At 38.9% G+C, this 13,941-nt stretch overlaps 1 protein-coding gene across 1 annotated transcript; it reads left to right on the top strand.

Moving 5' to 3' along the window:
* The first annotated feature begins 2,741 nt into the window (after positions 1 to 2,741).
* LOC119918526 (plexin-C1-like) lies at positions 2,742 to 13,433 on the top strand. The gene is made up of 13 exons (XM_038739304.1): positions 2,742 to 3,293; positions 3,347 to 3,748; positions 4,286 to 4,408; positions 9,948 to 10,082; positions 10,185 to 10,285; positions 10,362 to 10,470; positions 10,557 to 10,721; positions 10,935 to 11,037; positions 11,601 to 11,676; positions 12,326 to 12,367; positions 12,462 to 12,595; positions 12,845 to 13,024; positions 13,299 to 13,433. Exons 1-8 carry the CDS (start codon positions 2,742 to 2,744, stop codon positions 10,968 to 10,970), a joined length of 1,623 nt encoding a protein of 540 aa, XP_038595232.1. The 3' UTR covers positions 10,971 to 11,037; positions 11,601 to 11,676; positions 12,326 to 12,367; positions 12,462 to 12,595; positions 12,845 to 13,024; positions 13,299 to 13,433.
* The last annotated feature ends 508 nt before the right edge of the window (positions 13,434 to 13,941 follow it).

Genomic DNA, 13,941 nt, shown 5'->3' with positions numbered 1-13,941 from the left:
GAAGCAAAACATTCTTGCTGTGAAGCATGATATGGGTAACTAGAGAATGTTACTAGCAGGTTTTTGATACAATTCAGCGACACTAAGTTAAACAGTGGCCATCCATTATGATGCCTGCTTTAAATGTCCAGTGTGTAAAACTTTAGGAGGATCTATTTGTAGAAATGTAATAATATACTGTAGGGGAGACCGAGTATGGTTGTAACACTTTTTACTTCAGTAACTATAACTCACTGAATTTTTTAGCTAGAGTTCTCAAATTTTTATACAAAGTACCCACATTTGTTCACTACAAATGGCACAAGAATATCACAGACCTCGTGAGTTGATGTCAAATGCATTGTGTTGTTGTTAGAACCTACCCCAATAGCAGGGTAGGTTGTAACACATGCTGGGGTAAGTTGTAACAATCACACAAAAGAATCTGAAATAGATGCCACACTAAAAGAAAGAATAAAAGAACAATGTTTCTCTCTTGCTGTAACAGACTCACACGCATGTACAAGTATGTGTATGTAATTTATCTATAGAATAAACTTACTTAAAAGTATACTTAATACATACTACTAAAATGTAATTAATTAAAGAACATCTCTGTACATCTTTAGGTCTAACTAAAAAGAGGTGTGTGTGTGTGTGTGTGTGTGTGTGTGTGTGTGTGTGTGTGTGTGTGTGTGTGTGTGTGTTCTTATTCACAGTCACAGTCAGTGCTTGAAGTGGGCCGGTATTCACCGGTACGTATACCAGCACTTCTATGTTTTACTCTTTGGCGTTCTTGCGCACAGGCACTTCCCACAAGCTGCCCATACACTTTTCTACCCTCTCCACCATATGGAGTATGGAACAGGTCGAGTGACGATACACACGCCAACATGTGTCCAACATGTGAATGGGGAGGACTGGTCACAGTGCTGACAAACTAATGCTGGAAATCCTGGAGTGCAGGTTTGGGGGCCCAGACTGCATAGGGCAATATGGTAATATTCAAATCAAGAAAGTACCTAGTTTTATGTATCATGGATGGTTGTAACACTTTTTAAAGATGTGTTACAACCCACCCCACCCCTGTCAGCCAATGTTTAGCTAGCTGTATTACCATAGCGGTTTGAAATTAGAAAGGAAAAAATACATCACATGTTGCCTGAGAACCTATATTCCAATCTAATATAAGTGAAACAATTCTATCTGCAATAGTATAGATACTAAACAAAAAATAGTCAAAAACTAAAATAGTCAGTAAAGTCAAAAACTTTACTTTCTTACCTCAAAATCATTTTTTTCTCTATATATTCTGAATATGCCTGTTTCCAGACTTGATAACCACCATGCCTGATTGGGGAGGAAAAGGTAAATACTGAAATGATCACCTAACTCCCATCTCATCTCCATTTGGTGGAATTGGTGTTGTTACAACTCTCCCCGTTTTACAACCATACCTGGTCTCCCCTACATAACTATGTTTTCAGCAGTGTATAAAACATAAAGAACTGTTATGGGGTTTTTTTTTACCTTAAAATGAGCCATTTCTATCTACATACTATTACATGGAAGTCGCCATGTAGTGCCAACCATGTTTCAACATTAGCCCAAAAGGACATATTTCTCTACAGAGCTCGTTTCGTCACTACATTTTATAAGTAGGTGTGGTGTCAGAATAATCAAAATATTGTTTTTATTTTCTTTATTGCAAAAAGATGAATAAAGTGTACATGGGGCATAAAGAAGTATACAGAACACAGATTTATAAGAAGACACAAATAATAAAAACTTTGCCAGGGGAAGTCATTATTATATAAAGATATTAAAAGAGGACCATATGTTGACAGCCTTTAGGTTGTTTGAATTAGAAAAAAAATTGATATAATATTGTAGATGTCTGCGTTTTGTATATACGCTCCGATAATGCTAATCCAACACATCTTTGCAACGTTCATGTTGATTCCACTTTCTAACTTCCAACACGGGCAATGGGATCATGCCAGGAACAAATGAATACAGAGTAAGCCATTGGTTGCAATTTTGCAGCACTCACTACTAGTTGCCACCAAGCTTACACACTGAACCTTTAACTATCCAGCTCAAGTTAATTCCATCCATCCAATAGTAGATTGATGAAAGAATCAATGAAAGTTTAAATGCTTTTTTAAAATTCAGTTTGTGCAAAGGGTGGAAATGAATGTTCAAATGAGTAACCGATTTATTTATCCATTTTCATTGGAAGATTATCCTAGCCAAGGCCGGTAACATTGATAAAAAGATTTCAATGCATTTACTATCTTACCATTACCATCTTCACTAAGACAGATAAAATAGCTACTGTAAAAAGACTCTGTCAGTCACAGCTCAGCTTTGGGAAGGAAAAAGATATGGTACAAGATGATTAGACTTAGAGAAAAAGAAAGAGAGAAGGTGATGGAGATGAGAGAGGAGGAGTAGGAGCAGCCCACTGTGACCAGGATATGATTAGCATTATGTTCCTGTGCTGTTCAACACAAACAAAAACTGACTTTCCGTTTTGCTGTTAATTTCACAGGCTTACCTGCTTTACTCCACTCTATTAACCAAAAGAATCTTGCTCATATTTGCTCTGCGACCTTTTCCTCATCTAATGCGCTCACATTTTCTCTTGAATGTTTTGACTGAGGGACACTGCGCAAATTACGCACAACTCCAGTGACAGAGAGCAGAGTGCCACGAAGACCGTCATTGTGTGAGCGTTTTGCTGCCACCGCTGCAAGAAGATGATCCTGCTGTCTGGTCTGTTGCTCATTCTCTGGGGAGAACCGGGTCGGTGCCTGGAAGAGGGAGGAAGCTTTACATTTCATGGAGATTTCCGCCACTTCGCCGTGGCCACCAACACGGTTTACATCGCTACAGAGGAGAGGCTGTACCAGCTGAGCCACGACCTGACTCTGACCCAGAGTCTGACCCAGAGAGGAATCTTGAAGGTGGGGCCTGAGTCCGGTGATGAGCAGTTTTACCGGGTTTCTGAGACGGATGAATGGAACGCAACTTTCGGTGTCAACATTTTATTGCCGTTTGTTGAGAACAACACTGTGATCAGCTGCGGTGTGATCAAGTGCGGCTACTGCGAGCTGCTGGACCTGCAGAACATTTCCAACGTGCTGTACAGGGAGCACATCCAGGTGGGGCCCGCAGGGCGCAGCAACGCGTCCGTCGGCTTCCTGGTAGATGTGGAGAAGACTCGGACCCGGCCCGAGACTTATATTCTGACTGCCTTACAGCAACCCGACAAAACCACAGAGACCAGCTGCCTCTCTGAAACAGCTTCTGTGAACCTTCATAATACGAACAACAAGCAGACGGGAGAAATATTTTCCATTAGGGGGAGAATACTAAACCTGTGATCATACATGAAGGCGAGGTGGTGTTTGTGGATGGATTTCAAAAGAATTCAATCATTTATCTTTTCTCCAACGTGCCATCAGAGGACAAAGGCAACAAAGTCCGTCTCATTTGGCTTGAGGGAAAAACAAGCAAAGCAGAGACTCTCAGGTCGCTGCGGGGCGCGACTCTCAGTATCTCTGATGGTGGTAAAGGCAGCAGACTCGTGGCCTCCTCGGTGATCCCGGGTGGGCCGCCGGTGCTCTGGAGCGGCGTGTTCAGTGTGGACGGAGGACAAACCGACACCGAGCTGGTAGTGTTTGACGTCAGCCCTGATCTCACCGGAGCGGCCGATGCGGATCCAGACTTCTGCATCACCTGTCCTGAGAAGTCAAGATCCACGGTGGGTCCTGATTTGTTCATCTTGAAAGTTCTAGAAAGTTATAAAGTTGTAACAAAAACAATCCAACGAACCTTGTTTGACTTATGGAGTTAAAGTAAATGTTCGACTATTTTACTAATTTAGATAAATGTCATTATGTGTTTAAAGCAAGTTCTCTGATTCGCATAATGCCTATTTCCTTTGGGGACACAAACTCAAAGATTCTCACAATGTCTAAAAGCTCATTTGATTAAGCAAATAAGTTTCCTTGACTTTAAAACAAAATTAATTCCAAATAGTTTTATGTCTAAAAGAAGTGAGAGGTCAAAATAGTTTGAGACAACTGCACAAAAATACTCATTTCAACTGGCACTTCCATAAGTCCTGACTGAAGGTGTTTAGGCTCCTAAATGTAATATAGCAACACACATCTACTGAAGCTTTGAGATAGTTTAATATGAAGTGCTGTCAATATGTTTCTAACCTGAAAGTTCTTCACTTCAGAATTCATAAACACCTTTGGATCTAAAAGTGATAATAAATGTGTTTGTGTCTCAGCCAAAGCCTCTGAAGCCAAAGGCAATGCTCATCAGGCAGAACTACATGACCTCTGTGCTGGCAGTGAGACAGAAGACCTGGATGGTTTTCTTCACTGGGACAGGAGATGGGCAGCTCATTAAGGTGTGTATAAAAGTGATATGCATTCTGTCCAGTAAAATTGCAAAAGATTATGCAACAAGATATGTAGTTCTACTCATTAAATAGTAATTAAAGTAACTTGAGTGATGTTACAGTGATGTGAAGAAGTGATTTTTCACCAGCTGAAAATATATTTAAAATAAATGGTAAGCATGAAAATATGTTCTAAAATGCTTGTTATAATTTTATTTGGGAACCGTAATGGGTTTTTTTTTTTTTTTTACCTCGTTCTGTTACTACTTTATAAGTGCAGGGGTGTTTTCAGATTATTTCAGTCTGGAAGTTTTTAAAATCTTCTAAGAGTCTGCAAAATAATGTCCAACTCTTGCAGGGCCTCTTTAAACGCATTCACTCACACCCAGGACAGGATTTCACTGAGGCCATGAAGGCCATGGCCACCGTTTGGCTTTATATCCCTCAAAAAATTAAATACCCTGCGGTCATAGTGGCCTTGATACACTAGTAAAAAAGAAATATACTTAAGTAGCACTTTTTTGGATTCACTTATATTTGAATTGTACTATACTAAGCGTATATTAAATGTGTTATTTTGGAACAACTTAAAAGTATGTTAAGTGTCATTTTAGAAATACTTAAAGTCAACTTTAAGATAATTGCAATATATTATAATATACTTAGTTAAAATGGACCTATTTTAAGTACCTTTACTGTAATTTAAATATACTTTTTTAAATTTAACTTAAAATAGCCTTTTGTGCTATACTTGAAAAACAGTTTAAATATATTTTAAATGTGTTCCCTGAACATTTTTATTAGCATTTCAGCATATTAGTAATTTATTACTAGTATACTTCAAGAGCCACTATTAATATATTGGGAAGCTGCTTTATGAAACCATTCAGTATGAGAATAATGCATTATTAATGCATTAAAATATTCCCTTTTAGAATAATAATAAAAGTCAGTTTAAAATGTATTTTACAACACACATACAGACAACTAAAAAACTTTAATTTTGTGTACATTACAAAAATAAATTTCTGTACATTAAAAGGTACAGCAGCATGTATCACATCTGACCAAAATACCTTGAAATAAAATAAAATCAGTAAAATGATGACATATGATCAGTATTACTGAAAAGTACACTATACACATCACATCATTAATGTTATCCATGGGGATCCCTTATACGGTTCGGACTCTGGGCACGGCTCAGATGACCTCACGGCAAGCCGTCCCACTTCTGACACCATATGTGGCCAAAGGCGAGAGCAGTCACCCTGCCCAGATTCAAACACAGGCCTACAGGGTACCAAATATGCAACTTTGACAGCAACGCCAAAGAGCCAGGCTCATTGGTATGGCAGTCCAAGCACTTACTCAGCTGTAGTGAAGGTACTCCGTCACAAGCATACAGTACAAATGGTGGAACCAAACTGAAACTGAAAAATGTCACTATCCTTATCCTTGGAGTGGAGGATCGGTATCTTTGAGTAGGACTCGTTGCATTTTCTGTGACTGCAGACACTATGGGATTTGGAAACTGCTTTATCTCACAGCATCTGTGGAAGGCAAAAGGAAATATTTTGCCTATCTCAAAGCAATATTACCTCTAATTAATTAACAACCATTTTTTATTTTGTTTAAAGTTGCTGAAACACAATATGACATCATGTCTAACTGTTCTGATAATGCTAACTGTTTAGGTTCAGGTGAAATGGTTTTCCACAAGGGACCCCTCCCAGTTAATGTTCAGTTCTTCCATTACAACATGATCAAAAACATTACATAAACATACTGTACATTCAGCCAAGGAGCTGTATATGATAAAATGTTATTAAACAGGTACATTCAGATTTGCTTAACAACTGTTCTGTCTATGTCATTTCACATTAACACAACAGTCAATTTGTGAAGTACAAAAGTAGCCATTTACTTAATGTAGAATATTTGTTTATTTAGTCTGACCCCGTTGACATGTATTGAGAGCAAGAACAGTGGTGTGCAGGAGCCAGACATACCTATGAGCACATTGAGCTTGTGAGGGTCCAGCTGGTCCTTTGAGGTTTTCGTGGCCTCTGAGCCATCTGAGTGAGGCAATGATCCCAGGAAGCCGAAAAAGAAAAGAAATGCAGTTACAAATGAGATATAATAAATATTCAGTTAGGCCAGTACTTCCACCTAGTTTAGTTCTTCATTTGCGTATCATTATAAACACTGTAATTCTATTCTTATAGCAAATCTTTATTATTATTCTTTATTTAATTTCTTGAGCTAAGGCAGGAAATTCCAACTCTGGGTTTAGCATTAAGTTGGTTAAAGTTGGCAAAGGGTAGGTTCAACTTTTAAAAATTGAATACAGGATCTATGACCATACAAATGGACATAGTTGAGCAGTATTTTACATAACATCACATGCTATTATATCGTGTGGTCAGGCATTGCAGTACATAAAAACATTATTTCAAGCGCGTCTTAAAACAATTCTCACATACCCGTGTACACTTTAACAATGCTGTTAAAACTGAGTTATTGGTCACTGTAATAATTCCCCCTCCATGGTTGCAGTGAAGAGAAATCTCTAAAAACAGTGTACCTTTAGAAGATATCCACTTTTGAATAGTCTAACACAGATGCTTAGCTGATGATTCATAGTAGCTTCAGCTAAACTTTAGAATGAATTTATACAAAAATGACAACTGTGGTGATGTCTTTAGACTACATGGGCAGGAATAATGATAACTTACTGTAAACATGGACATGTGTTTTGACATGTGCATTGTATATGACCGAAATTTTAGTAACATTAAAAACTGCCTTACAGCAAAAAGCAACACATTACTGTAACGTTATTTGCATTTCTTTTGTAACGCGTTACTCCCAACACTGTTTATAAGGCAGACGAAAGTCACTGTCCCGATAATGAAGCTATTAAAATGCTACCTAATGTTAGCTAACAAATATATTAATCCACGTGCTAGCATTAGCTAATGCACACCAGAGCTATCCACCAAGGAAAATATTTCCAAACCCAGAGTGAGCTCAACTTTTGTTAACTTACACAATTGTGTTGTCTTGCTAACAATAATAAACTTACCAAGAAAAGAGATTTTTGCTAGCAGTCTCTGCATCTGTCCTCTCCTGCTTGTACTTGCCAAGCACGCCTCTTTAGCTCTGTGGTGTCCACCTATGAAGGTATTTTGTGTCTTTTTAATGCAAGCAAAAAAAGAGAGCATATTTATCGCATTGAAATCAAAAATTAAGTATGTGATTAAAAATAAACAGGCCTTTTTTTGTGTCACAAAAAGTTTTAATTGCTAATTTGTGCTTATTGATTGCAAGTTAAAAAGTTTTCCTTGCGAGGCAGAAAGTTTAGCAAGTTAATAAGTGCTGCAAGTTAAATAGTTTTGCAAGTTCAAAAGTTTTGTGAGTCAAAAAGGTCTAAATAAGAGATTCTATTGGTGGTTTGACTGACCAATCATGGGTTTGCATCGAACGCATGGCCACGCCCACAATCCCCTCGCTCCGACGGCTCCGTCCACTTTCCGGAGACGGAGCTGTATCGTGTACAGGCTAGATGGAGGTAAGTTCACGTTGTGTCGCGCATTTCAATAGAAATGCTTTTTAAATGTAGTATGGCATGAGTTGTTGTTGTTGGCAAGGTCACGGAGTCTATCCACCAACCAATCCGGTCCTTTTTACCTGCTGAAATACCTTTAAATGGCCAATACAACCCAAGTAGTGCAGTAGTCTTGCCAGAAAGTGATTAGCTTCTACTTATTGACTGAAAGGTAGATTCTGCTTCAAAATGACTTGATTTCATTCAGAAGTTATTTGACAGATTATATATAACTCAACTAGTACTTTTACCTCTTAAAATACAAAATACAAAATACAAAACAATACATAAAATGCAGTATTCCACTTGTCAGAAAGAGATTGCAGCCTCTACTTATTGACTGAATAACTTATAGATTCTGCCTCAAATGACTTAATTTCATTCAGAAGTTACATTTAACAGATTATAAAACAGAAATTGTCCCCCTTTTTTATTATCATTTTTTAATGACATACTGACCACCAAACCAAAACTGTCCCCGGTTCTCATTTCAGAAATCTGGTCACCTTACCGAAAGATCCCCCATAGTTCAACTGCTGTAAATGTTTTGCAGCTGAAGCCATAAGACAGAATACAAGAGGGACACGATAAGCAAGGTTTGGTTTTAGCAACATGTTCAACATTTCATAAAGTCAATGCGCTCATCAATGTCAAGCGAGACAGCTCATGCTCGTGAGAGAGATGGAGCGTGGAAATGGACAGAAGTGTGAACGCATATAAAGACTCTTTGATCAAGAATCCAGATGTTTTGTGGTTTCTGATCTACACTGGACACTGGAGTCCCTACTAACTACTGATCCCCTAAAATAAAGTATTTTTGACACTTTGAGGGCAGCTTGATAATTAACTTGTTGGCATAAGTTAAAACCTATTCTTACTTTAGGGGCTCCGTAGTTAACAGTGTCAGAGATCCGTATGAAACGTCTGTATCCTCACTGCGCTGCACTTTAATAAACTGTGATGAAGGTCACATCTCTCTCGTCCAGGTGCCGTTTCTCCCTCTTCATCTCCTGCAGTTCTCATTGTTAGTTCCTGCTGGTGACTGGAGCTGCTTTAACATGTTGTTCAAGTTTGCTGTCTGCTGTAGAGTTAAATGTTCTCGAATTGTTATTAATAATAACAATAATAATTAATAATAACAATTGTAATAATTAATTATAATAATTAATAATAATTTGTATTTTTAGAGCGCTTTTCAAGGAACACAAGGACTCTACACTTTACACATAAACACACAATAACAACAAAACAACAAAAGGAGGTCATTAAAGATTATAAACCTTAAGGCTAAAGCTCATCATGTGTACGCTGGTGACCATTCAAATCATACTTTTAGTTGGGTATTAGTTTGATAGTCGCGTCTTTCCAGTTCAGCTTTGCATCTAAAACACAGCTATAGATCCCTGCAGTCTCCATAGAGAGGGGAAAAAATGTGCCTGGCCCTGCAGCCGCTCTGCCTGTCCCAGAGACATTCTGACACCAAAAAGGCTCCGGAGAAGTGACCATGAGAGGAGCAGCAGCAGGCTGGGTAGGAGGGACTGCGACAGCCGAAGAGGTCGGCGTGTTTACCAGAGAAACTACAGCTCACAATCAGCACCAGTTTGTTGTACAAAGCAACCCCAGGGAAACACAGACACAACCCGAGCTATACACACTGACAATAAATCACAATGACACAATATTAAAAATCTATATAATACAGTCTGTATGTGTTTGACTCAAACTCACAGTACTTGAGAATAAACTTTTCCCATTACTCAGCACTCTGATAAACAGGGCTGGTCTGTTGTGCTGGATTTCTGTATAGTTGTCTGTATAGTTGGCATTAATTAATGAAAACATTGGAAGAAATTGTTATATTCTTCTGTGCCCACTCTAGGGCTCTGTACCCAGCAGCTCAGTCTCTGAAACATAACAAAGCTACATTCTTGTTGTCAGCTCGCTGTGGACACGAACTATCACACCACCTGTCCCAGGGTGCTCTACAGGGCCAGTGACGACCGCCAAGTGTTCCCCAAAATACTTCTGGATCAAGTGGACCGTAAACATGTCTATGTGCCATTTCAAAACCTGGTAGGTGAACTGTACATGTATAAACAGTTATTTTTGAATTTACAGTGTCGTGATTTAAGCCATGCTTTCAAAGTGTTGTTGAATGTTTGTGTTCTGTTCTAGATTAAACGTTTGCCTGTGTCAAAGTGCAACACAAACACAAATGTGCAGGACTGCTGGTCTGCACAGGATCCATACTGTGTCTGGTGTGGCTCTAAAAGAAGGTCAGGGAAACACCATCTGCTGCTGACATCTTCAAACTATTATAAACTTGGTTAAAACATCATTTTCTCTTCCTAGTTGCACATTTGAAGATGAGTGCCGAAATTTAGACTGGTTGTCCATTCCTGATGACTCCCGTCAACGCAAAATGGTTTCCTACAGCGTTGTAAAGGACAGCACTGGCCAGGTACAGGTTACGTCCAGGATTTGAACTATAATCAGTTGTGTCTGTCAGTTATTTCTCTTTTAAACTCACATCCCTTCCTTTCTCAGATCACACTTAGCATCCAGACACACCTGACTGTGGGCCAGAGCGCTCTGTCTAACTTCGCCTGTCAGTTCTCTGCAAGCTCCAGCCAGCTTTGTAGTGCAGCAAACAGTCCTCCACGGTTCCCACAATGCACCTGCGTCCTTAAAAAAGCACACTTCCTGCTGAAGGTCAGTGACTTTTGATACATCCGGTGAATGAAATACCTGATAATCAAGGACCTTCACACCGTCACAAGAATCCTATCAGATAAAAATGTTCTCTACCTGCTGATAAATCTGTGTCGCCTCATGTTATATATTGTTTATTGAATAAAAACATGTGTATTGCTGGAACTTGCTGACCACTACTGTAACATTCTCTGGATTATTTTCACTTAACAGGCCTGCGTGTCACCGTTAAGATTAGACTTGGGATGACACAATTGTTGGAACGATTTAAGATATCCAACTGCTCTGACATCAGGGGACCAACGACTCCTGTCCTGTAAGTCCACTGCCATTTTCTAGAAATCTAAGTGGAAAGATCATTTAACATAAAAGACAGAAGAAGAAGGTTGAAAAAACATAATCAGTCAGATGCATCACTGATGAAAATGAACTTTAACTGCAGGCATGAAATGTCATGAAAAATAAAAATCTATGTCCTGTTCCCATGCAGTTTTAATACATGGGCGAACAGCTTACGTTTGAGATGTAACCTTCAAGGAAGACTTTAAAGACAAAAATGTGTCTATAGGGTTACTGGACTGCAATTTTACTTTCACTTAATGAGACTTAGCCAAGCCACATTGTGGTGCTAACAGGAAATGAACCAGATGAAGCTCTAATGACAAAAAGAAAAAAACTCTAACAGAATTAACAGACTGTGAGGTATAAAGACAAAAAGGCTAAAAAGAATTTAACCCCTCCTCCCATATCCCTCCACTTAGTCTCATACAGTCGTCATGGTTGTAATGGTCGTGTTTCTTCATCAGGAAGAATATCAAGGCATTATGATTCATGTACGAGTGTTTTCAACAACAGGTGATAACATTTGTTTTCTCTCAGGTGTCGGCAGTGTATCGAGGCTGGATGTGGCTGGAGCACAAACGGCTGCTCCTGGGCAAATCAAGGAGTGGGGGATGTAATTATGTCTTTTTAAATGTGTTATCTAATATAGGCTTTTCCAGACATCATGCGCGTATGCTAACTTTCCGTGTGCTACATTTGAACAGCACAACATTTTAAGACTAATGACACCAGAACTACTGCTACCAAACATTTATTGCTTCAGTCATGCAAAAATTTATTTTATCTGGTTTCATTATTAAAAATGTCTTATGTTTGGAAATATATATTAAATTATTATTTTTCAATCTGTATGTTAAAGAAATGTATAATAACCCAGCCTGGATTTAGCCTAGTTTACAACAAAGGGGAAACAAGATGAAACAGCTTTCCTCCTTTAAAAGAAACAAAAAGAAGTGCTTTAAGGCAACACCAAAACAATCTTATTTACATGTTGAGTCTAATGTCAGCTACGCAAGCTAATATCAACTGACTCACCACCCTACTGTCTGCTCAGACAGTTTACAAAGATTGCAACTTCATTATGAGGGCAGGGGGAGTTACTGAGTGCACTTTGGCCCAACTGTTACTGATCAGTAGCTAAGCTAACTGCTCATTAAACCAAAACACCTCATCTTCTATTTCTGTTCCATGATAATAAAAAAAACACGTTACATACATGTCGCTTACAACCAGCTTAATTTTTTCTCTCACTTCACCTGCAGAAAAGTGTTTGCCAAATGATGGAGACAGGGATGAACTTTTCTGTGAGTCTGAACCTCACATTCTTCCCCTGGTGCTCACCTCATTCACATTCATAAAAATTAAAACTAATTATCTTTGTTTGTGTTTTACTGTCAGAGACCGGAGATCTCCTCCATCACTCCCAGTGTCGTGTCTTTCTACGGCAGAAACCATGTGCTGTTGTCCGGTCGTAACCTTAGTGGTGTAACCAGAGTGAGGATCCAGGCAGACGTGGACTGCACGGCACAAGAGTGAGTCACTGTATGGGCGACTGAGATTATCCTTACACTATAAATGACAAATGATATCAAAGATAGCAGTTATTATAGCTGATGTTTGTTTGTTTGTATGTTTGATGTTAAGGCAGATTATGCTGCTACGCTTCCGGCTGCTTTCATGGTGTCAGCATATTTTTGTTGTTGTTGTGTTCCCTACGTGAAAAAAGAGTGAGTCTTGATCTAACTGGTTTCTCTCTCTCTCATCCTGTATGCTCTGGTCAGATCTCCTGTATGGAACAACACTGGTGTGAATCTGACGTTTCACATTCCCAGTGACGAAAATAAAGGCGTGGTCAAAGCATGTGTTCTCCTCCCAGATGGTAGTTGCCATGGCAACGCTAAGATCACCTACCGCCCCTCACCTTCCTGCACCGCCATTACACCCAGCAGCACCTGGCTCAGGTATGACTGGATATGTAGGTACATGGTATTCTACACAGACAAAAAGAGAAAAAAAGTGATGCTGAGTCAATTCTCTCCCAGGATAACTGCCGAACAGCCACACTGTGATATCTGATCTCATCTACATATTTCCAGCAGCAACTGGGCTGTTTGGCAGCAGAAAATGTTTAAAAAAACTTAAATGATGTTAATTTCCCATTATAATATTTACTTGTGCTACTAACTGTAGGTGTGTGTCAGTATGAAAATCCCTCTGCTGCTCTGTGTCCTGTAGTGGGAAGAGGACGATCACACTCATGGGATCTCACCTGGAGTTTGTGGAAGGGGTCATGCACAGCCATGCCCTGCAGGAAGTAAGACTTCCCAGAAACAGCAGCTATCAGGTGGGACTCTCTCCACACACACACACATACACACACACACACACCCACACACAGTAACGGAGCCTAGTTTGTTACATTAATTGTGTCACCTAATATCAAATCAGATTATGCTACAATGGACTATGTCATGTCAAACAATCCCATGTCAGTCATCTTATGTGTTAAATGTCACATCACGCAATGTACACTTTTGTTTTGTTGCTTTATGTCATGTCCTTTCCCAATTTGTCACTACACAATGTTAGAAGCTATGGAAGATTTAAAATGCCTACATAAAAATAAAAGAAAGAAATTGAAAAGTGAAATACAATTCGCATTGTCAATATGTATTTCCATTACATGTTAGTATCAGCTGTGTCATAATTAAACAAAGAACACATGTTTAAAGGACATATTCAGTTTTTTCTATTAATAAAAATGAACTGTTTTTCATTGTGACATGAATTTTCTATGCCACATTAAAATCAAATCACAACACAGAAAACAAGAGGTGTATCGCATTTCACTGTTCCAGCTGTGCGTAGGTTGAAAGGT

The sequence above is a fragment of the Micropterus salmoides genome, unplaced genomic scaffold, assembly GCF_014851395.1.
Source record: "Micropterus salmoides isolate LMB-PRFRI ecotype aquatic unplaced genomic scaffold, ASM1485139v1 Ms_hic_scaffold_23, whole genome shotgun sequence".
Taxonomy (NCBI): domain Eukaryota; kingdom Metazoa; phylum Chordata; class Actinopteri; order Centrarchiformes; family Centrarchidae; genus Micropterus; species Micropterus salmoides.
This window is presented reverse-complemented; position numbering and strand designations above follow the sequence as displayed.